At 27.9% G+C, this 24,071-nt stretch overlaps 1 protein-coding gene across 1 annotated transcript in view; it reads right to left on the reverse strand.

Moving 5' to 3' along the window:
- Positions 1 to 24,071, reverse strand: part of S (Star) — a 59,441-nt gene that overhangs the window by 18,850 nt on the left and 16,520 nt on the right. The window contains exon 2 of the mRNA XM_065499444.1: positions 611 to 1,759. Coding sequence (XP_065355516.1) covers positions 611 to 1,637 — 1,027 coding nt within the window. The 5' untranslated portion in view covers positions 1,638 to 1,759. The remainder of the gene's footprint in view (positions 1 to 610; positions 1,760 to 24,071) is intronic.

A 24,071-nucleotide genomic window follows, 5' to 3' on the forward strand; every position in this document is an offset into this window, starting at 1 on the left:
GCAAAATCAATTAAGGGAATTTTTAAGAAATTAAGCAATATGTTTAATATAAAAAACTTAATAAAAAACAATTAAATAATATTGTGATTTAAAAGTTTTTCTTTTCTCTAATTTTATTGAGGTACGACTCTCGATTTGTGCAACCTGTAGTATTGTAGGGAAAAGGATGAAGCATGTGATTATTTGCGCTAGTAAACCGATACTCCAAATATAGAAAAAAGCATATTGAAATTAAATTAAAATAACCTGCAAATATTTTCTTTTTTAATACAATTTCAAAATATCGCAATCAATTTTTATACAAACATAGTCTAAAAAAATATGCCTTTGACTGTTTCCCACCAATTTCCGGTTTAAGTGGAAATAAAAAGACAGCAACAAATAAATAAATTCCTATTAATCATTCTTAAAATAGTAAATATAAAACCCAACCATATGTTCACAAATTAAGAACCTAAATAAACACAAAAAACGAATTTAAAATTATTTAAAAAAAGTGTGCTGCTACTTAAGATTTTATAAAAAAACAACGAATTTACTATATAAACACTCATTAGATATATAAAAAAGAAAATATATAAATATTGCATATTTATTTAAAAAAACTCACCTGTCGTATCCATATAAACAATTAAAATGCTAAACACAGTCGCAAACGATAGAATACATAAAGCTATTGGCAATAGTTGACGATAAGGTGATGGACCCAAACGAGGATCAAATTTCTTTAGATTTTTACTTCCGCTCACTGTTACTGAAGCAAACGAAGACGGAAAAGAGGGTTTGTGTTGCTGTTGCTGCTGATGATCATGATCATGATGTTCGTCGGGCAGATGATGATGATGATGTTGGTTATTGTGCTGGCTATTATTGTGGGTTAAAGTGGCGGAGGAGCAGGAATTTTTTACAGGTGCTATTGACTTTTGGCAACATGTTGCCTGCTGCTGCTGATTTAACTGATGATTATTACTACGATGCTGATGAAGTTGATGCTGAGGCGAGAGTCTTGTGGGTGTTGATAGTGGCGAGGATACTGTACTGGGACACGCAGAACTAAACGCACTACTCATCCCACTGGTGCAACCATTATCACTAAATGAATTATCGACTGTAGAGTGTGGCGCATGCCGCGTGTTAAATACCGTCGAATGAGGTGTTCGCGCAAAACGATGCTGCAAATGATCGGGTTCATCGTATGACAACATCGTTGATGTATTTGTGTTTAATATTGTTGGTATTGACTCTAAAAACCCATCTTTGGTAGTGTTTTGTTGTTCATTGCGTGCACTGTTAGCAGGTAATCTTCGCCTTCTTGTTTCATCGCCAATATCTACCTCATCGTTATCTCGGCTGTGTAGATTTCGGCTGTTACAGGACAAAACATTTGCAGCAGCAGCAGCGTCTGTGATTCTATCTGGCAACGTAATTGGATCATATTGTATACTTTCCAATTTTTGCGTTATATCCGTTATGGAGGCTGATTTGGTTAGTGTTTTTGTGCAAATTCTCCCACTCAAAGAGTTGTGCCTTCTGTGTTGCGTATGCACGTTATTATTGGGATTTTCGCTGGCCGCTCTTTCTGAACGTTGCACTGATTCTGTTGCTAACGCCGAGGCGGTTGTATACAATTTAGACATAATTTCTCAAAAACAAAATTATAGTTTTCTTTGATAGAGTGTGGTTTTAGAAAATTATGTATGTTTAAATACACTTAAAGTCATTGTGTTGGTGGCATTAATACAGCATTTCCGTGAATGATCTAAAAATAGAAGAAACAAAATTTTCAAAATTAATAAAAATCATTCATATTTAAGGAAAAAGTAATAAAAAAAAAAATAGAGTTCATTAACTTTATAAATATATTTTTTTAAGTACAAACTGCAGGATGTGTGTTGTAGGATTTTTTAAACGTCATCTTATGAACCAGCACAAGATGTCGGTGGTTTGTTTTGTTAGAAATAACTACAATTTAAATCCCAAACAAAAAAATTCATCCAAAAACGAATAATGCAAACAGAGAAACACTTCAAATGTTGTATTCTAAATGAAATAAACACCACCTGTCAAAAATCTATACAAGATACACAGAGACTGTGATAGAGTGAGAAGGAGAGAGCCAGACAATAGTGGATCTTCAGTTTAGTGAAGTTTAATACACTACACTGGCCAAAATTCGATTAGAGGCAGCGATATGCTTAAAATGCTAAAGAAATTAAAACCTTTGTAGTAAATATGTGTATTTTATAAATAAAATTCTAAAATATTAGAATTTTGAATTACGGTTTTTTTTTAGAAAAATAACACGCCTTTAGAGAAACTTTCCTAAGTGTGAAATAACCATCCACAATAACAAATACGCCCGGTAACTACTTCCAAATTTAACAAAAAATAAAACTACAGACGATAAAAAATAACTTAAAAAATGCAATACCGCCACGCAGACACTACAAAACTCAAAAATTGTAGATGGTTTAACAAATCGAAGAAGATGAAAAAGGTACGAAAATATATTTGAAGTTTTAATGAACAAAAAAAACCCAAATAAAGAATGAATGAACCCCTCAACCATGAGACAACACATAGAACAGAAGAAGTATACCAAAACGAAAAAGTTGAAGAAAATAGTAGTCAAATAATTAAAGAGAGTAGCAGGCAGTGGCAGTGTTGCAAGTAAGTACAACAAGTACCAGTACTACTGACTGAACTCTTAAACAGCAGATGTTTTAATTTTTTTGTAATTTAATTTTAACGATCAAACAACAACTACATCACTGCATTCACTATACCCAACAAGTACAAATGGTGTGTATGGAGACGAAGAGATGTTCATGAGATTTTATGAACCATAACGATTTTGATAATAAGTGTATCATCAAGCACCTTCCAAAAAAAATCTAAAAAGAAATATGTTTGTATGTTGAAACAATTAAGTAATACATATTCCATCCAGGGCAGAAGAAACTAAATGTGTTAAGGACTAAGTATGTGCTCACAAAAGTACAAAGTACTTTTATTAATTTGTAGAGTTGGACCGTAAACTGGGTTAAAAACAGTTTTTATAAGAATCCTGATTATAAGTTAAATATGCCGAGAAACCTGAATATATGACTGTTTTTACAGTAACTGGTTTGGGGCCTGATATAGAAACACAAATGGAAAATATATTTCTAATTTTTGTTTGAAACACTCCAAAATTATTTGAAAACTGAGTGATTTTGATACAAAAATTTGAAAATTATTTTCCGGCGACTATGAAATTGAGGCAATAGTCTGCTGTTTGTTAATATTTTCAAAGGAAATTATGTGGTGTTTTGGTTATATTTTTAAAATACATTTCATTAAATTCAAATTAATTAAACATACAAAGATTTTTTAATTAAATACTAAAAAATTATTGAAAATATCATAAATAATCTGGAATAAATTACTACTACGTTAAATTTCAGGATTTTCAATAATTATTTTATCGAAAATATAAGAAAGGTATAAGGGCAAAGGGCTGCAATCTCCATTTTTAATATATGTATGCATTTTCCTAACGACCTTGAACAGTACTCGGTGAAAATCAATTATACAATTATAATTTATTTATTTTTTTCTTCATATAAATAAATATTTATTTTAAATTTGTTTAATACATTTTCAATATGAATTTCTTAAGTGCTAAATGGAATTAAAAACAAATAAAGAAATAGATTAAAATGTAATTTATGAATTATAAAGGTTTTTCATTATACTTATTCCCCAAAGTAAAAAAAAACTGCTGCTGTTTGAAGTGAAATTGGACATCAGAAAGAAGAAAAAAAAAACGAAACGAATATAAATATTGAATAATGGTAACTGACTGATGGTTGGTTGCCAAGTGCAATAAAATGAATGTATATCTCGACACATGTATCTATTGTATATTCACATGGACATGATTCACGCGACCTGCTAAAATAATAAAAAAAAAAACGAAAAACTGAAGCACTCACAGTTAGTGTGGTATGTCCGTCGTCTGTCTGTCCGAACGACCATCCATCTGTTTAAATAGTTGTGTGTTAAAATTGACTGAATAGCAGACCAACAAAAATCTGCAAATAAAGTGAGTGTATAATAAAGCGAGCGTTTCGTACGTACGGTATGGTTTGCTGGTTGCTTTATCGATTGCCAGACAGACGAACAGACACACAATTTAGACTGGATTTTTAAATACTACTTGTCAGGGATGGAAATTTAAGAAAAAAATCTAATTATTAATTTTCAATGTATAAAATCAGCATATTACTTCATACATTTTCTGAAAACTATTTATCCAAGTTTGATAATGACTACTACATACCACCTGTATTACATATAAGTAGTGTATTAATGACTTAAATAGAGAGTGAACTATTCGTAAGCATTCGTGGTAACCTTTCTCTAAAAACATCATTATATCAATAAATGAGTTACAATGCAAACAAATTTATTAAATAAATTTTATTTCAATGATATCTTGTTTCATCCATAATGATTGATTTTTTATTTATTTATTTTTGTGAAAATTCTAATAATCACATCATCACAAATACTCAATAATATGGTCATTTGTCTACAAACATAACATGTTCATGTCAACTGGGTTTAAAAATAATCATATTTTAATTGAATCATAATATAGTTGGACACAATCGTGTTATACTTGTGCTTCCATTTAATGGTTGAGTTGGAATCATAATATTATTGGGCACAATAAGGTTATGGTTGTTCTATTATAATATGATATTTACATATGGTTTAAAGGTCATATTATAATAGAAACATAACCATAACATGATTGTGTCCAACAATATTATGATGAAAGCTGTCATGATTGTATTATGATTACCAATAAACAAATAATTATCAGGCATGTCATAGAATTTAATTCCGTATTTCGCTTCTTCAGAAAAAGTAAAACGAAAATTTCTTTCGGAATGAAACCACTTTCAGTTTTGAAAGCAGAATTGATATTTATTTGTACTATTTGGTTTTCTAACATTTTTAATCTATTTCCACACCAAAAATTAAATATTATTAAATATTTTTGGAATTAATAAATTACACGGAATCTGAAGAACCTAAAACGAAATCGATCGGAATAAAAACTACGGAATTGAAACCATTCCGAAGAAAATGACTGTATATAACAAGGGATTAAATTATGAAGTAAGATCATATTATACATTAGTAATAATATGGTCATATGCGAATCATAAAATAATTTGACAGCAACCATAAAAAACCAATCTTAATATGACGCTGTCTGATTACCACAACCATATTTTTTCTTAGTGTTAAAATTTTATCTCATTACTCTCTCATTTTAAGAGAATTTGAAAATCCGAATACATCACAGTAAGGAAATTCCTTTTGAAAATATATTTACATTGTTTTTCTTTAAATTTTTTGCAATTATTGCAAAATAAATCAATTTTTTGAGTTAATACCATTTTTCTCAAACTTCTCGCTATTTTTTTGTATTATTTTATCAACAAAACAGTATCAACTCAAAATACAACCAAATTTAAATAAAACAATTTGATTATTTTTAACTTGAATAAATGCTCAATTCAAAATAATAAATTTTTTTATGAAAATATACGATGCATTTCTATTTCAATGTTTGTATTAACTCAAAATAATACCTTTTTGTTGATGACAAGGATTCACTAATTATCACGAAAGTGTAATCGGAATACGTTGAAATTTTTCCAGTAGATAGATATTGATGTTGTTAGTTGATTTCTTGCAAAAAGTGAATTTTTAAAAATTTTGAATTAATACAGTATTGTTGAACGAGTGCGATATACATTTTAAAAAAACAATTAAAATTTTAGCAATTTTTATAGCTTTATAATCTTAATATGTAAACCATCCCTGGTAGGCGAACTCCATACCAACTAACTAATATATTATTTTGAATTCAAAACTAAGTTGGTCTGCTGCTTTGGAACATTTTAGTAATCAATATTTTTTTTTGTTGTGTTCTTGTTATAGTTTAAGTTATTATTATTAATTGCGACCCTGATATATACATTTGTTTGTGTTTAAATATTAATAAATTTGTTGTTTTGTTTAAAACGCGATATGTCATAATATATATATTTTTCAAATTAAATAAAATCCTATTATTACTCTATCCACATATTAATAAAATCAATTCCATTTAAAAACTATATTATATTGTGTATTTAATATTTTATACAAGAAATATATCTATTCAATACATTTGTTTGCTGCCAATGATGGTGGGAAAAAATGTTTGGAGCGTAATAAATGAATGTGAAAAATTAGCTTAAATACAATTTACTTTTGTGGAGCGTGTATCTGGTGAATAAGTGTTTGAATGAATGAACGAACGAACGAATGATTGAGTGAGTGTGTATGATTTTATTTATCAAAAGCGTTAATTGCAATTCGAAAGTGTTGAAAATCTTATTTTAAATCCCAATTGTATAGTAGTTTTCTTTTGTTAATTTTCATTTTCATTTCCATTTCAATGCATTATTTATTTTAGTTTTTGTTTTCTTTCATTTTTTTTTTGTTTGTATCCAGTTTAAATAAAACATTTTGACATCGGTAATGGCACATTAAATTTAAATAAAAATTGTTAAAGAAATACAAACGAAATAAAACTTTTAATCAGATTTTCCATTACTCTAACATATACATTCATATCTACATAGATAGTTTCATGCCGTGTTGAACGACACGCTTAACTGTGCTCCTTTCTTCTCCGATCTGCTCCACTGTACGTGGCCAACAAAATGTAAAATGTACAAAGTAGTAGAAGATACAAACATATTATGCACATTAAATTTACTATGTATGCCAAGTCGGAAAATGCAAATAAAATAAATTTACAATGTTGAAAATAAACAGCAAATAAATCCAGAAAAAAATCATTTCAATTTATCTTATTATCGCCTTTTTAAATCGGCGGGTGTTATTTGTTGCAAGTGTAAATGAACGCATTTTCAAACAATGGCAAAACAGCTAATCCTCATTTGACTTTGAATTTTCTTACAAATTTGTGTGAGTTTTATTTCTTCCAATATTTCAACAAAAAATGTTCGGCAAAAAATATTTTTCCCAATTTCAATACCTTCGCCATGAATTGTAAGGATATATAGGCCATCAGTGCAAAAGTGGTGTAACCTAAAATTTTTTGGTTGCTGTTCTGGTGTTACATACAGTCCTTATATTACATCTATCAATAAATTTTTTTTTGTTTTTTGGAAAAAAAAATTTTCGAATTGTTTTTTAAATTTTTTTTTTTAAATTTTAAAAAAATTTGTTTTTAAAATTTAAATTTTTTTTTAATTTTAAAAAAAATTAGTTTTTTAAATTTTTTTTGGTGAAAAGCCATCTATTTTTCAATTTTCAATTTTAAACAAAGGAAGTAAAAACCTGTAACACAACAGCGAAAAATAAGTAGACCAAACTTGTTTTTGATAAAGTCAAAATATGCTATTAAACAGTAAAATATGCTTAAAAACGCAAAAATATGACATAAATATGCTCTTAAAACAAATATATGCAAAAATATGAATTTAAGGGTAAAATATGCAAAAATATGCACTAACAAATCGATGCCAAAATTCTTAAATAGTTCTGAAACGTGTAAATATCTTATCCATGTGCTCATTCGACTCACCAGAAAAAACATGCATTTGCATATTTTGGTTTGCTTGCTTATAATTATCTTGCGAAAGGAAACACCATGGGCCAATTAAAAATTAAAATTTCCCATTTTTTATTTTACCACAATATATTTCGTTTCTCTCAAAAAAAGAACAAATTTGTTTCCCTCCAAAAAATTAGTTTACATTTGAATAATGAATAAAACCGCAAAACGAGTGAGGTGTGTAAAAAAAAACAATGATTGTGCAAAATAAGATTGTTGGTGTAAAACAAAATATATAAAATTAGTTGAACAACTTTAAATAAGTTGTTTTAGTTGATTAGAGGTTTTAAAAGTAAATATTTAACAAACGTTGGCACAACTACAAATAATGTAACCTTATATTAGTTAGTTAGTAACTGGCAAATGAAGGTGTTAATTATGGTACACCTTGGTAATAAACGATTTTAACCCTTGAATGTACCAACTAAATAACCACTAGGTAACTACTACATACATAAATACAATTGGGGTATTCACGCGGTCTACTATTTGGACACATTGTCATAATGTCCTAATATATTATGATAGTTTAAACAAATTTTTGTTGAGTTTCAAACAAAAAAGTTCTAAACTTATAAGACTATTTGAACTATGTTTATTGTTTTGTCATAAAATAATACTTTTTTTTTGTTTAAAACCCAACAAAAACTATTATAATATATTAGGACATTATGACAATATGACTAATAGGAGCCTTGTGAATACCCCAAATATTTTGTTTTTAAAACAATTCCATACATAAAAAATATTTTATAAAATTTATAGAATCTTAAGTTTCTGAAAGTAGAAAAAACATTTGGACTTGCTTTTCATTAATAGGACAAGAAAAAACAATGATGCCAGATTAATTTTATATGCACATACTAATAATAAAAGCAACATTCTTACATTAAATTAATTAAAAACTTATTGCTTTTAAACTAAACATTGTGTAAACAACACACTCACAAACATTGAATTAAAAACTACTTAGTAACTCCGATTTGCTAAAAGAAAGACAAGTCGTCGCTTTTTTGTTTCAGTGACTGTAAATTTATTTCTGCAACTTGTTTTCCTCATTGAAAGACAACTGCATTTTTGCAGAATTTGTTATTTTTTTTTGTTTCTAAGAAAATTTTCCAAGAAATGAAAAACATATACAAACTATCAGCAAGCAACAACAAATAACAACATTTTTATGCTGGTTGTTGTTACACAATGACAGAAAACAATAAAATGCCACATTTCTTCTCCTAAAGGTTTTGGTTTAACAACAATCACTGAAGTAAACTCAGCAGAAGAAGAAGAAAAAAGATAAAAACAAAATAAACATTTGTCAGATTTTCAAAATAAAAATCCACAAACACACCCAGCTAAATGCTCTCCTCCTGGTTAAAAGCAAAACAACAAGAACATTAAAAATGATAATGATGTTGTTGATCATCATCATTGTAGGTAACATTAAACCTGAAAACAAATGCACTATACTCTTTAACCAACTTTATTGTTTGTATTGAAAGAAATAAAATCAGGGGAAAAAGTACGGGAGGAATGTGATATAAAATGAATGAGAAAAAAAATACATTTCTAAGCTGTGTTTAGCGGTTAATGATCATCGTATGCGTTAAATGTAACACAATACATGACGAACAATAACAAAAAAACACAGTCTCGTAAAGCTGGAGAAGACGACAGCAGACAAAAATAGACAGACATATAGAACCATAGACAGCCAGACGGACGGACGGACATGTATACAAAAAAAGAGAACAAGAATAATACAATAAAACAAATAACAATAAAAATAAAAAAAAAAAATATCTAATATAAAGCACATAACATTCTGAATGATTTGTTGTATAGGCATATAGTTATATATAATAAGTTTATAGTAAATGAATTAAAGGTAACACTTAGAGACAAATATGTAAGAAATTAAGACAATATTGAACTTTTTTTTTATAAAATTAACTTTTCATTTTTTTATAAAATCAACAAAGGAGTGAGATCGAAAAAATCTTAACATACATAAATGTTAATAAAAAACAAACCACTAAACTTATAGTTTTGATTTTTTTTATTTGATTGAAATTATTATTACAACTTACAAACAATTTAATTTTTATAGTTCTAATTAATAATGATGAATTTATGAACCTTTTCCAGGAAACCCTTTCATTAAGGTTTTTATAGAGCTTCCTGTAACTTTGTTCGAATAGGTAATCCATCTGCGTTTAAAATCTACCTCACTTTTGGACACCTTTTTGTGCTCTTCAATTCTCTTTTAACAGGATCCCAATATCTCCCCACTGGCCTTAGCTCCAGGCAGTTTGGAGGATTTGCCTTTCTTGGTACAAATACCACATTATAGTTCTTGTACCACTCAAGACCTTGCTTACCATAGTGACAGGATGCCAAATCCGGCCAAATTAATGGAAGCATCCTTTTTTGTAAACATTCCTTGACGTAAATTTCGGTATTTATAGAGCCATTTGTAACAAATGTTTGGATACTTTTGTGGCAACTGCATATTGCTAGCCATACCAAGAACTTTTTGGGAAGATTGTCCTAAACTTTTCTACAACATTCCCTCGAGCAAAGCCACATAAAAATATTGACCCAGAAGCTGCGAAAAATTTTCCAGAACATACGTTTCGTCATCTATTATGCAGCAGTGCTCTGTCTTTGACCTCTAAATATTTAGCAGAGTTCCTGTCAGGAACGTTTTGAGCCTTGTATGTTTTTAAACCTGCAGTGGCTTTAACTTTTCGTACCAAATAGTCCAAGTACAGAGCTAACAGGACAGCTTTCCTACCGGATGTGTTGAGAGCTCTTATGAAAATGTTTTCTATTTTGTTGGTTTTACCTGAACCAACATATTATGGTTGATATGGACACAATCATAATATGATTGAACACAATCATAATATGATTGGACACAATCATAATATGATTGGACACAATCATAATATGATTGGATACAATCATAATATGATTGGATACAATCATAATATGATTGGATACAATCATAATATGATTGGATACAATCATAATATGATTGGATACAATCATAATATGATTGGACACAATCATAATATGATTGGACACAATCATAATATGATTGGACACACTCATAATATGATTGGACACACTCATAATATGATTGGACACAATCATAGCTACAAATAATTGTAAAAGGGATTAAATTTTGGTTAAGTATGGTCATATAGGAACCATAATATAATTTGACAGCTACCATAAAATCTAATCATAATATGACACTGTTCAATTATGGTTGTCACAACCATGTTTTTTCTTAGCATGAGATCGGCACAAACTGTATTGTTACATAAATCTCAATTTTATGTACATCAATATAGACGATCTCATTTCGGCCCTGAGTAGTTAAAGATAACTACAGGTTAATACTTCATTATTAATGGGTCTTTGTTAAACCAATATCGATAAAATTTAAAAATAGAAACGATAATTTTGTCACCAAATTGTGCATTTTACCATTTGTTTTGTTAAGTGCAGTGATGTTGTTTTTGTGTTTGTTGTCTACTTTGTTTACACAAACACACACACATACATACATAGTAACTAGAAAGAGAGACACAAACAGATAGACGACAACACTCATTTAATCTAGGCACTCAGCCATAACAATTCGGAAACAACTAGTTGTTATTGTAGTAGTAGTTGTAAGCCTGGCTGTATGCAACAGAATGTGAATGAGTATGTACTATGTGCATTTCCACTAAGTGGAAGTGCATTTTAACAATAGAAACAGGTTAACAAACAAACAAAAAAGAGGAACAAGTCCTTTTTTTCATCAAAAATAGTCCATATGTCATGTAGCTCGTTTAAAAGCAATAAAAAAAAAGAATATAATTTAGAATTATTTCAACGTATGGTCAAAACATTTTTGGCATTTTTTCTATCTCTCAACTTGCACAAGTACTGAAAAGGAACTTTTTCGTGTAAGACAAGTAGAGGAATTTCAGATGTAAGTTTTCTTAAGGTTTTTGTTCTTGGTTATGCTTGTATGAGTTATTAACCAACCACGTTGTTGGTTGTTAGTTTATTTTTTTTTTTTATTTCTTTAACGAATTTTTTTGTTAACTAAATGAAACTTATGTCCTTGTTAATGATAAACTGGTTATAAGCCCAAAGTGATGACGGCTGTTACTAGCCCATATGTTGGATGACTTGCTGGCTGGCTGGCTGGCTGGCTGGCTGACTGACTGAATGAGTGAGTAGCTGGCTAAAGAAAGAAAATGTTTGTATGGCTGTTATGTTCTCTGGTTAGTTAGGTTTGTGTGATGTTTGCTCATCATACATCATGATGGCGAAGATGTTCGATTATCAAGATGCCCCCACCTGTGTGTGGTCATTTTCAAAATTGTTTATATCTTTAAGGTATTTTTTCACATACTACATGCATATTTTTTCTCTTATTATTTGTTGAAAATAATTTCTTGAATAAAATTTTCCAGTTTTATTATTTCTTTGTGAAACAAAAAAAGGCGGCACCTTAAGCCAAACATGTGCTTTAAAGAGAATTATTGTAGTTATTGTCCTTTTTTAATTGTTTGTTAGAGACATTAACAGCTAAATTCATTGCAATAAAATAATTCTTAGTTGCTTTTAAACATTAAGAACTGTAAACAGTAATTAATTCTTTATCTTAAAACTTATGCAAATGTTAAATGTTGCCGTCAATTCCCGTTAACTGTTCATTATTTATTTTTAGCATGTTAGCGTAATATTATTATTTTTGCTCTTTCCCTGGAAAAGCATAAAATGTCCTTTGTAAAATGCATTAAGTGTAAAAGTTTTCTTCAACACGCTACCTGTGTACGTTTGTTTGTTTGTTATCCTGTTTTCTTAATCCTTTCAAGTATTTTTTTAGTTCATGCAATGTTTCATGGTGATTTATGGAGTTAAGGAACACAAAACCCCCTTATAAAAATCTTAACTTTTTTTCCAAACTTAATGTGAGTAAAAAAAAAACAACACAACACAAAATATTTATGGTTTATTCTTAAACTCTCCACCTCTTGGAGTAGTCGGTTGGTCTTTGAGTTGTAATATATTTTATTTTTATTTATGTTGTTTTACATTAAAAGTTTTTCTTACACAATTGTTGTGTAGTTTTATTGTTATATTGTGAAGTCTAATGTCTACAAAGTAATCACTTAAAAAACAGTATGATTTCGTTGTTTATTACTTAGACTGCAATTGTTTGCATTTGGTCTAGTGATTTTTGGAAATTTCACACAAGTTATGGAGCGAAAAAGAAAAACGAATTACTTGAAATGATAAAAAAAAATATGACAAAATTTACAACTTAATTTAAATTAACAAAGAATTATTGAATTATTAAAGTATACAACAAATGTATTTCCATAAAATATTTCAATACAAAATTTTTGATTTCAAATGAAATCTATAAAAAAACAAGTAAGAAAGTATGGTCGGTCAAACCCGACCTACACTAAGTAAAAGAGCAAAAACATTTTTCTTTTAAAATTTCAATAATTTATATTTTTGAGTGATTTTCGGAAGTAGGCCTATGCTATGACCAATTATGGACCGATCACCATGAAATTAGGTCGTGTGATGTATGTCTAAATTAAAGTTAACTATGTTGACGTTAAAGTGATTTTCGGAAGCGGGTCTATATAGGAGCTATAACTAATTATGGACCGATCGTAACAAAATTTGGTGACATGAATTTTGTATATATAAAACTTATTTGGAGCGCAATTTGTGGAGATACATTTATAAATTAAACATTTATGACCGATAAAGTCCAATTTCGGAACGACATTTGTATGGGGGCTAGGTCAAATAATGGACCGATTTCAGCCAGTTTCTATAGGCTTGGTCCCTGGGCCGAAAAAATAATATGTACCAAATTTCATCGAAATATCTTCAAAATTGCGACCTGTATTCTGCGCACAAGGTTTACATGGACAGCCAGCCAGCCGACCAGACGGACGGACGGACATCGTTTAATCGACTCAGAAAGTGATTCTAAGTCGATCGGTATACTTTAAGGTGGGTGTTAGACTAATATTTTTGGGCGTTACAAACATCTGCACAAACCCCACTATGGTGGTGTAGGGTATAATAATGTTACGCCAAGTTAATATTACCATTAAATGCAGCAATGAACTATAAAAAAATATTTAAAAACAAAACTTAATTTGAGGCGCTATCGACAAAGGATCCATATTCTCACAATTTTATAGCTGTAATAACTTCATTAGTTTATAAAATCTTAGTAATAAAAAAGAATCAAAAGATATATTTTCATTTTCATTCAAAATTTAAACCAAGATTACAAATTAATTTGAATTTCCTCAAAATGTATATACTATATTATACAAAAAAGGTAATAAAATAATTTTTATGTCAACTAGACCACAATGTAAGACGAAACCTTAAGCATTTAAGTCTATAGAAAAGCGTTACATCTTTAAGATAAACAAAAAGATCTTAAAAATTTCAAAACAATAAAGATTGAAATAAACTTCCATAGAATTTGAGAGCGATGAAACAAAAGAATTTACTTAGATTGAAATAAAATATAGACGTAAACCTGTCTTAAGCCACTGTCGTCTCTATCGTTATGGTTATGTTCCCCCTATTTTTATGGTGTTAAAAGAAATTAAGCTTTTGTTTTGGAAAATGGAAAAATATAATAATAACAACAACAACAAACAAATTAAGTTCAAAACGTCTTTTTTATAAATTTTATTATTTAAAAAACAAAACAAAAAAGCAGCTTGAATCTGTGGGGAGGGTTTAAAATGAAAAGAGCTGTAACAAAAACGCTTTACTCTTTTCGGTTTTTGTTTTGTTTGGTTTTTGGTCTGCATGTGGTGTGGTCTACATGTTTGAATCTCCGCACTGTTGTAGCTGCATGTTGCCTGCATGCATGCATGCAACAATAACCACATCAACCATAAACAGAATGAAACCAAATAATACTCGTACTACACAATATATATGTATCTACGTGTACACAGATGCATTATAAATACATTCAAATTCATGTGGTTTGATAGACAGTCAGTCATAAGTAAATCATCATAAATAACTGAAGCGTTTGAAATGGAAATTATTTTTTTATCTTTTTTTTTAATTTATCTGAAAAATCTCTAAAACAGAAAACTGTTTAGAATGTTGGTTACAAAGTTGTCGAATCTGTCTGTATTGGTAATTTAAAAAAATATGGCAGCATATGAAGCTTAAAAGCTTGACTTGTCATTAAACTTTGATGAAAATGTAATATGTACTTGAGATAACTTCTGAAATGAACTTCATTCACAACAAAGTTATTTTCATATAAATGCCGAAAAAACACATTTTTTACAAAAAAGTTGTTGACAATAAGAGCGACAAATAAGCTAATTTACAAAAAGTTTTCAGCAGTTATCTAAAGTACATATTACATTTTCATCAAAGTTTAACGACAAGTCAAGCTTTTAAGCTTCATAGGCTGCCATATTTGTTTTAATTACCAATACAGACAGATTCGACAACTTTGTAACCAACATTCTAAACAGTTTTCTGTTTTAGAGATTTTTCAGATAAATTAAAAAAAAAAATAATTTCCATTTCAAACCCTTCAGTTATTTATGATGAACTATGATGATATCGAAAAAGCTTTTTAATGAATATAGCTTTATTGAAAAATAAAGATTTTTAGGTGAAAACATATTTTTTTGGTAAAAATAGCTTTATGGAGAAATAAAGCTGTTTATGTTTTTTATAAAGCTTTTTTACCAAATTTATTTAAAAAAATATTTTAAAAGAAAAATTATGTTGAGAAAAAATTTAAACTTTTAGAAGTTCAATATGTAAAAAATGTCTAAAATTAAAAAAAATATTTAAAAAAAAATATATAAACACATTTTTACAAACATTTATTTTATATATAAACAGCCTGTATCATTCGTAATCGAAATAAGTTTCGAATGCTTCCAAGCTTTCGATTAAAAACTCGGTCGTTGTTATTCGATATCGAATATGGAAATCCCAGAAATTATAAAACTCTGGGATTCCTATTCACAAATGCGAGAAGTTACAATCTAAGAGGAGGATTTTAATCTATTTTTTCCAAAGCAATGATAATTTGCTGTTCGATTATTTCAAACCTATTGTATTTGAAAGCAACATAATTTTTAAACATAAACACAAACTGATTTCTTTAACTACAGTGATTTATTTATACATTTTGAAAGATACCAAAACAACAGATGTTTTTGAATTTATTACAAAAACATCAATTACTTCTCTCTATAATAAATTTGAAATGTTCACTTGTTAGTCTTGAAAATATTTACAATTTTCTTTAAATAAAATAAATCGTAAAATCCTCTGCTACATAATATTGAAAACAAGAAATTTACTAAAAAGTTGTTTAAAAAAAAAGATCTCAAGAAAAACCCAAAGATCTTTTAAGCGTGTCAAATGGTCAACGATTATAAGAACCGAAATTCAAAACAAATGACAGATGTTAAGAAAAATAACATGTTTATAACCAACTACACTTTAAGTAAGAAAGAGAGCTAGTGGAATTACATGTCTCTGAGATTCAGATGTCTGTGTGTAATAGAGAAAACAAATTTGTAAATCTCTGTTTAGGTTACATACGGACAGATCAAACACAAGTGAGCATAATAATTCACTTGATCAGGATGATTTTTGTATAATTTTCCTTCCTTTTTTCCTAACAAGTAGTATGAATGATAGATGTTGTTATTGGAGGGTTGCTGTCATGTGATCATGTTGATGATTTGTTTGAAAGAGATTATTAAAACAAGTTAGTTTTTTTTATTTTGAATTTGAAGGTGTAGGTTTTTTTACAGAACTGTTAACCATTGTAATATTGTCGTTTTTTAAAAGATAAGTAGCTAAGGTATGTGTAGATATCTACAAGTAAGTATAATTTTAGGAAGGAAACAAGTTTCAGGTGTCATTTGTTAGAGATGAAGGTGAATAATTGGAAATTTAGATTATAATAATGACTGTGGAAAAATATATTATTAAAGGTAAAGTGAAGAACGGAAATTACTTTACTATTTTATATAAACTTTATTTCGGAAATATTTTTACAATGAAGGAAAAACTCTCTACCAAAATTTCTGCTCTAAACCAGTGATCGCCATGTTTTCTGATGTAATCTGAAAAGCTTTACGTCGATATTCGTATTTTTTACATGATCAAGTTTTGCCCCTCTTAAAATTGAGTGCAGACCATTGCTCGATACACAATATTCATAATCAAAGTTTTATAAAAAATAAAATTAAGTATGAAAATTTCGCTTTACAAAACTTTGTTAAATTTAAAAATTATTTATGAATACCATTGTAAATTTTTACTTTACTCACATAATATAAAAACAATTTTACAATAACTAACATTGTTACTACTTTCTATAGCCTTACAGCAAGTAAAATTATAATGAAAATCCCCATAAATATTTATTGACTTGCAGCAGTCAGGTATTCTTCCTAAAACTATGCCGATTACTTTTAACCTTTAAAACTATAACTAGTGCAGTGGCCTTCTTTTTTATAATTTTTTCATTTCAGGTTTTTTTCTTATCAAATTTTAACAAGAAAGAAAAACAGTTTTCAATACTTAACGCTCCAATGAATTTAAGTGGTTGAAAACTGAAAAAAACACCCCCTATGTGTACCGAGCCGACCAACGAGCGTAGAGTTCAAAGATTATGACTAAAATACAAAATAAAAATAGCAACAGCTGCTTTAAAAAGGAAAAAAGAAAACAAGTATGTACTAAAAAATAATTGTTAGAAAACAAAAAAAAATATTTATATTAATTACTTTCATGAACATTCCGAAAATAAACAAAAGTTTGAAACAAAACAAAAAAAAAACTACACAATTAAACGTTAAAGAATGTACAGGTTCAAAAAATACAATGAATTTTTAAATGTTTAGAATAGTTAAAATAAAATTTACAAGAATCATGCAAAACATTTTTATAGAAAACTATGTTTAACGGAATCTTGATTTAGATATACATATTTTTTTTAACACATTTCATACTAATAATCAATTTTAATAGGAACTCTTGAGCTGGATATAAATATTGTTTTAAAGATGAATTTTTATAAAAGATTTTGGGTTAGGATAGTGTGAGCACTACGTTTGCTCTTCAGCATTCAACATTTGTTCTAGACAAGATTGGATACCGATTCGAAACGGTAAAAAGGTAACGGTTACGATATTTTTGCTTGTTTTAGCTTATTTCGGTAACGATATTATAATAAATAATTTCGTTTTTATTCTTTCTGAGGCCTATCAAAGAGAATGCAAATAGCGTCAACTGTTCCCGATATAAAGTGTTAAATCTAGGAGTTTTCGCCAACATGCATTTAGATAAATGGTAGGCACTCATAGCCACAAGGACCGAAGATAATCGGTTATTTAATGTTAACAATACGAACATCAATGAAGTTCTTAAAAATATCAAATAAGAATTACAAGTCACAATAAACTGCTGTTTAGAATACGACTATAAGCGCTATGTTCCCTGTTCTCTTTATTCCTACCACTGATTTGTGTTTGTATGAGTCTAAGAGTAGACTGGTTTTGTACAGTGTATGTGGGTGTGTGAGAAACATAAATAAAATTCAAAAATTTATTTTATTATGAAAAAAATATGGTGCAAAAATAATTTTTAGTAAAAAAAATGTTGTAGGCAAAATGTTTCTAGAAAAAAATGTAACGAATCTTGGTCCAAATCATATACACCGTTGAAAAGGTCTTTCAAATGCCTTTCATTTATATCCATATTATCTATTTATATGACTTAGTAATCGAGATATACACAGAGCTTTAAAAATGAAAAAAATCACAAATTATTTTTTTCTTTTTTTAAGATAATGAAAATCTTAAAATCTATTTATCGATTACAATTTAAAAATTTCGGTTTGTTGGAGATTGGACTGAATAATACACAGAAAAAACTATTTCTTAAACCGTTTTAATTCAAATATTTATCACATATTGAACTGGTCCCAATAATTTCATAATTGAATCAAGTATTTATGTGCTCAAAAACAAAATTTTCAGATATTTTCTATTGAATTTTGAGTTTTGAATTTGATAATTTTGACAATTGAATATACAATTTTCGTTATTGGTTGAACTTTAAATACAAAAATTATCTATTCAATAATTTTTGTATTTAAAGTTCAACCAATAACGAAAATTGTATATTCAATTGTCAAAATTATCAAATTCAAAACTCAAAATTGAATAGAAAATATCAGAAAATTATGTTTTTGAGCACATGAATACTTGATTCAATTATGAAATAATTGAAACCAGTTCAATATGTGATAAATGTTTGAATTGAAATGTAGTTTTTTCCGTCTAGATTCGGTTTTGAAAAAATATTTAAGTCGGACTAAATGATTTTTCAAAAAAATCAAAAAATTCACTAGTGTTTACTCACTTTTGATGCTGTGTGTAGGTCAATAATAGGTCATATAACGATACTGAATATGTATAAGGAATGACAAACTTATATATATCCTTACAACTCATGAGGTATAATTATAGAAAATCTTGTGTCGTTGTAAGAAGTAAGATTTTTAATTTTGCTCCTAAATTGTAGACATGAATGAGCTTATAAACTAATTTGAAAATAAATCTATGACATGTTTCAAGACACTTCAATATTTTCTTTTTATTAATAGAGAAATAAAATGTTTCTCTCCTTTTTAATAAAAATTAATTTTCTATTAATAATCGCCACATCTATACATAAACTGCAATAAAATTCCGCGTCTTTTTTAACGCCATCTAAATGTTCAGAACACTCATTAATTAATTTGATTAGTTCTATTTTAAATTTGTTAACAGACAATAATGAAATTATAAAAATAAAATTTTTTAGGTCAACAACAAGTCAATTGAAAAATAAAAATCAAAATGAAATGAAATATTCTATAATTAATTCAATAAACATATCACCAACAAGCAGGCATACAAACAAAAGAACAGCAAGCACATCTTAAAAATAAACGTCAAATAAAATAAACATCAATAAATGTCAAATGATATTAAAGACAGTCATAAATCGTTAAATAAGAATCAACAAATTTATATAGAAAAAAATAAAATCACACACAAGAAAATTAAATTTATAAATTTAAAGTTGACGAGGTTAAATGACGGGAGAATCACAACAAGGTGGTGGCGATAAACTTAAAAACAAACAACAACAACAACAACTAAACTCTCAAGCATAACATGCAAGCAAGGCAACTGACGGACTGGACTACAGAGAGGGACTGAATTGTAAATACAACACCTGCCTGGCTAGTCTGCCCAAAACAAAACAAGCAACCATATTAATGTACATATAGGGAAAGAGAGGGACAGACAGGGAGGGCAAAAGATGAACTAACAAAACTGTCAATTTATGTCATTTAGTTTATATAAAATTACAAATTATTATGCAATAAAGGGTCAATCTTAAAGGGATTTCAAAATAAAATCGTATTTGTTTAAGAATGGAAGGAAGGGTTGCTAAAAATAAGTTAATCTAAAACAGACATCAACTGTTCAAAATTTATGTATTCAAAACTAAAGCTCAAGTATTTGAAAATAATCTGTACTTGAAAGCCCTCATTGATATCGAAAAAAATGATAAAGACATAAAATGTTACCTAGGGTAGAGCTACCTAATCGATTATAAACCAAATAAATGGATTTTAAATCCATTAAATCTAAACCCCTAAATGAGAGTAGAGCACAATCTTCTTTCTGTATTCTCTTTAAAGTACATTTGATTAAAGCTTATAAATTAAAAGATAAAATGGAGACCCTTTTCTTAATCGATTATAAACAAACAAAAAGGGATTTTATAATGCAATTGTCAAACATTTTACAGAAGGGGAAACAAAAATTAATTCAAGCATAAATCGCAAATCGTTGATTATTTTAATACAAAATGAACTTCAATTTGTGGTTGTAAATTTCGATGTTTTTGTTTTTTTGAAAGATTGTTCCAAAAACAAAATCCTTTAGAGGTTAATGTGAAAATACGAAAAAAAAAAACACACTCTGAACAGTCATAAATTCAACTCAACCTTTTCTTTAGTTTTTGCAAAAATTTTAATTATGATAAAAGACAAAAACCCACAAAAACTGAGAGAAAGAGTTGTGTGCGAAAATAAAAGAATAAAATTGCAAAATACGTTTATTTTGCTGCTTCGAAAAGGTGTGTGACCTGTAAACTATATAATAAAATTTCGAAAATTACAATTTATACAAAGTTTAGGGGCATACATTCATTCATTTGTGTCTGTCAAGTGATGGGAAAGTGTTTATATGAGGAAAGACAGATAAAACCAAAAACAGCACAAAGGCACGTGTACATGGTTCTCAAAAACTTATAACCTTTTGGCCAGGCCGGGCCACACACAGATTGTGTGTTGAAATTTTTGTGTTTGTGTAAATTATTACTTTTTTGCATAAAATCATTAAATGCTGCTCCCTTTTTGTTGATGAATTTCATTAAAAAAATAAAAAACAGAAACTGAAAAGAAAAACTTTATAAAATTGTTTTCTTTCTTTCTTTGTTGTTTTGTTTGTTTGTTTGAGATTTTATATGTTTATAAACTAAATGACAATGAGCTAATTACTACAACTATTTCGCCATTTTACTTTGTTACTTATGTTGTTTTTAGTTTTTGCTTTAGTTTATTGACAGAATATAAACAAAAAAAAGTTTTTATTTAATTGTTAAAAAGTTGTTCTACACCATCAAGCTTTTTAAATATGAATTAGTATTGAGGGGAAGAATTATGAGAGTTGGAGTTTTTAATCATTTTTAATAAAGTTGAAAAACCAATTGTCTGAGTCACTTTTAGTTATTGTGTTGACGATAAAAGGATGAGATAAATAACTGATTTAGTTACTGGAAAGTTTTCTACTGTGTAAAAAACTAAAATGAAATTCTTATTTTTATGATATTCGAAGTAGATTAACGCCATATCATATTAAGGAAAATCCATTAAACTTGGCTTCGATTTACGTATGTATATTTTTTTATTAAAACGATCACTCTAGAATAGCGAAACCCTGTATTTATTAGATGTTATTAATATAGTTTATAAGTATAACAACATTAACATTAAAGCAGCTAAGAGCTCTAGAAATAGAAAATTATAATTTTGTCCGTTAGAAAATTCATGTAACTACTAGAATATGGCGCTGTGTTTATAAATAGTAACAGAAAGTTACAGTTAGTCAGTGTTCTAGACTTAACATTTAGACTTAACATTTATTTGCAATTAAAAGGAATCCGGTTTATTTAAAGAAAATAAACCACCGTTTTTAAAAGGTAAAAATGTAACAATAGTAATTTTTTGTATAAGTTGGCGTGAAATTTTGCTAATTATGTGAAGAGCTTTATTTACAACTGTGGTGAGCCCCACTGATATTTTCCCCAAACATTTTCGTAGAATATTTTAATCCTTAAATGTCCATTTTGAAAGGACTTTTATTTTCTCGAAAAAAAGTCAAATTGGTCAAATTGGCCCATAAAGGGAGGAGCTAGAGAGTTAAGATCTTCCACAAAAATTATCATCATTGAATAAAATTCCGACAATAAGAACTCTATCAGATTTTAACATTAGAGAAAATAAACTCATTTAATTAGTAATATAACTTGTATCAAAATTTGCAAATATATCTTCAGAAAATCGTATTATTCATCCACCAATTATAAGAATTTGGTTGATGAATCATCGTGATCTAAAATCATGCTATCCACTGTTAATTTAATTTAGCTTTAAAATCTAAATCATGAATTTAGTAGTGAAAGGCTTTTGAAAAAATTTCTTTAAGATCTGATAAGAATGAATGAATAAATAAATTAACACAATATATAAATTGAAAAATAATTCTAATAAAAAAGTTCCCACAATATTAAATTACCGTCTATTGAAAAAAAAAATATATAAATAGAACAATATTTGTGTTTATCTTTATTTTTATTTTTACTTTTGTAAAGAAAAAATTTAGAAATTTATTAAGAATGTCTATATAAATAATATACATATGTATAATACAATCAGTCAACCTGTCAGACGATTTTGAATAAAATTTGTGTTGTTAAATATTTACTTTTAAAGCTGATTAATAATAACACTTTTGAAAATAAGTGGTGCTAAATGCAATCATAAATGAAAATATTTAACACTTAACAAATTTGTAAATACTCAGTCATACACGGACTTATATATACACACATTCAGACGGACCCAACGACTGACAAGTCATACGTATAAAAATGTAAATAAATAAATAAATTAATTGTTCATGGAAACTTTATAAGTCATTTATTTACACACTAAATATTTTACATTCTTTTCTACTCGTATGAATGAATGAATGAATTACAGGCAAATATGAATGCAGCTTTTAAGTATTTTTGTATAGACGCTTTAGTTACCTTGAGAAAATATTGATTGTTTATTATCTTATCACAAGAATGTTTATTATTCTATAAACTAATAATAATAAAAGCAAATAAATAAATACATATTTAACAAACCAATTGTCATAAATTCTTGTGTGTTTTTTTGTTGTAATTTAGAAGATACTATGTAGCTAGAAAGAATTCAGTTTGTAAGTAAATATTACATAAATTATAAATTATTTGTCCTAGTTCAGGCTCATTATTCATAATATCAAACAAAAGCAATACGTACAGATACAAATAAAAAAGGTGTTAATGTGCTAAATGTTAAATCAATAAATTGACTCATTTATGGCAACAAAATTACAAGGGCGGAAATGTTAATGTTTCATATACAAATATTACATAAGTGACAATACAGCTCAAAAATTAAAGAAATATTGAAATATTTTTTCAATTAAATAGTTTTTATTTATTTTTAAATGGTTTACTAATCCATTTTCAAAAGTTTTCCCTAAAATTTATTTTATTATTTTGAATCACAATTTATTTATTGAATGGGAAATGCAGACAATAATTGTTTTTTTTCTAGATTTTATATTGAAATTTCTTGTAGCCATAAATAATTGTGTAAAAATTTCGGCTGTTGATGTTGATATTGTTTAATAAACTTGCAACAATTTGTGTTGTTTTTTTTTTTTTTTGTTTGTTGATACAAAATATTTTGGTCGTATTGTGAATGTTGTGGTGGAATTGATTCACTTCTTTCATTGTGTATCTAGTCTTTTTAATAAAAATTATTTGTGTATGCAGCTAATTTCTAAGAAACAAAAGCGCGGGTGTTATAACGCCAATATAAACTCTTAACTTTTTCAATATTATATTAAAGGGTGTTGCTTTAAATATATATTTTTTT

This window comes from Calliphora vicina, chromosome 2 (genome assembly GCF_958450345.1).
Source record: "Calliphora vicina chromosome 2, idCalVici1.1, whole genome shotgun sequence".
NCBI lineage: Eukaryota > Metazoa > Arthropoda > Insecta > Diptera > Calliphoridae > Calliphora > Calliphora vicina.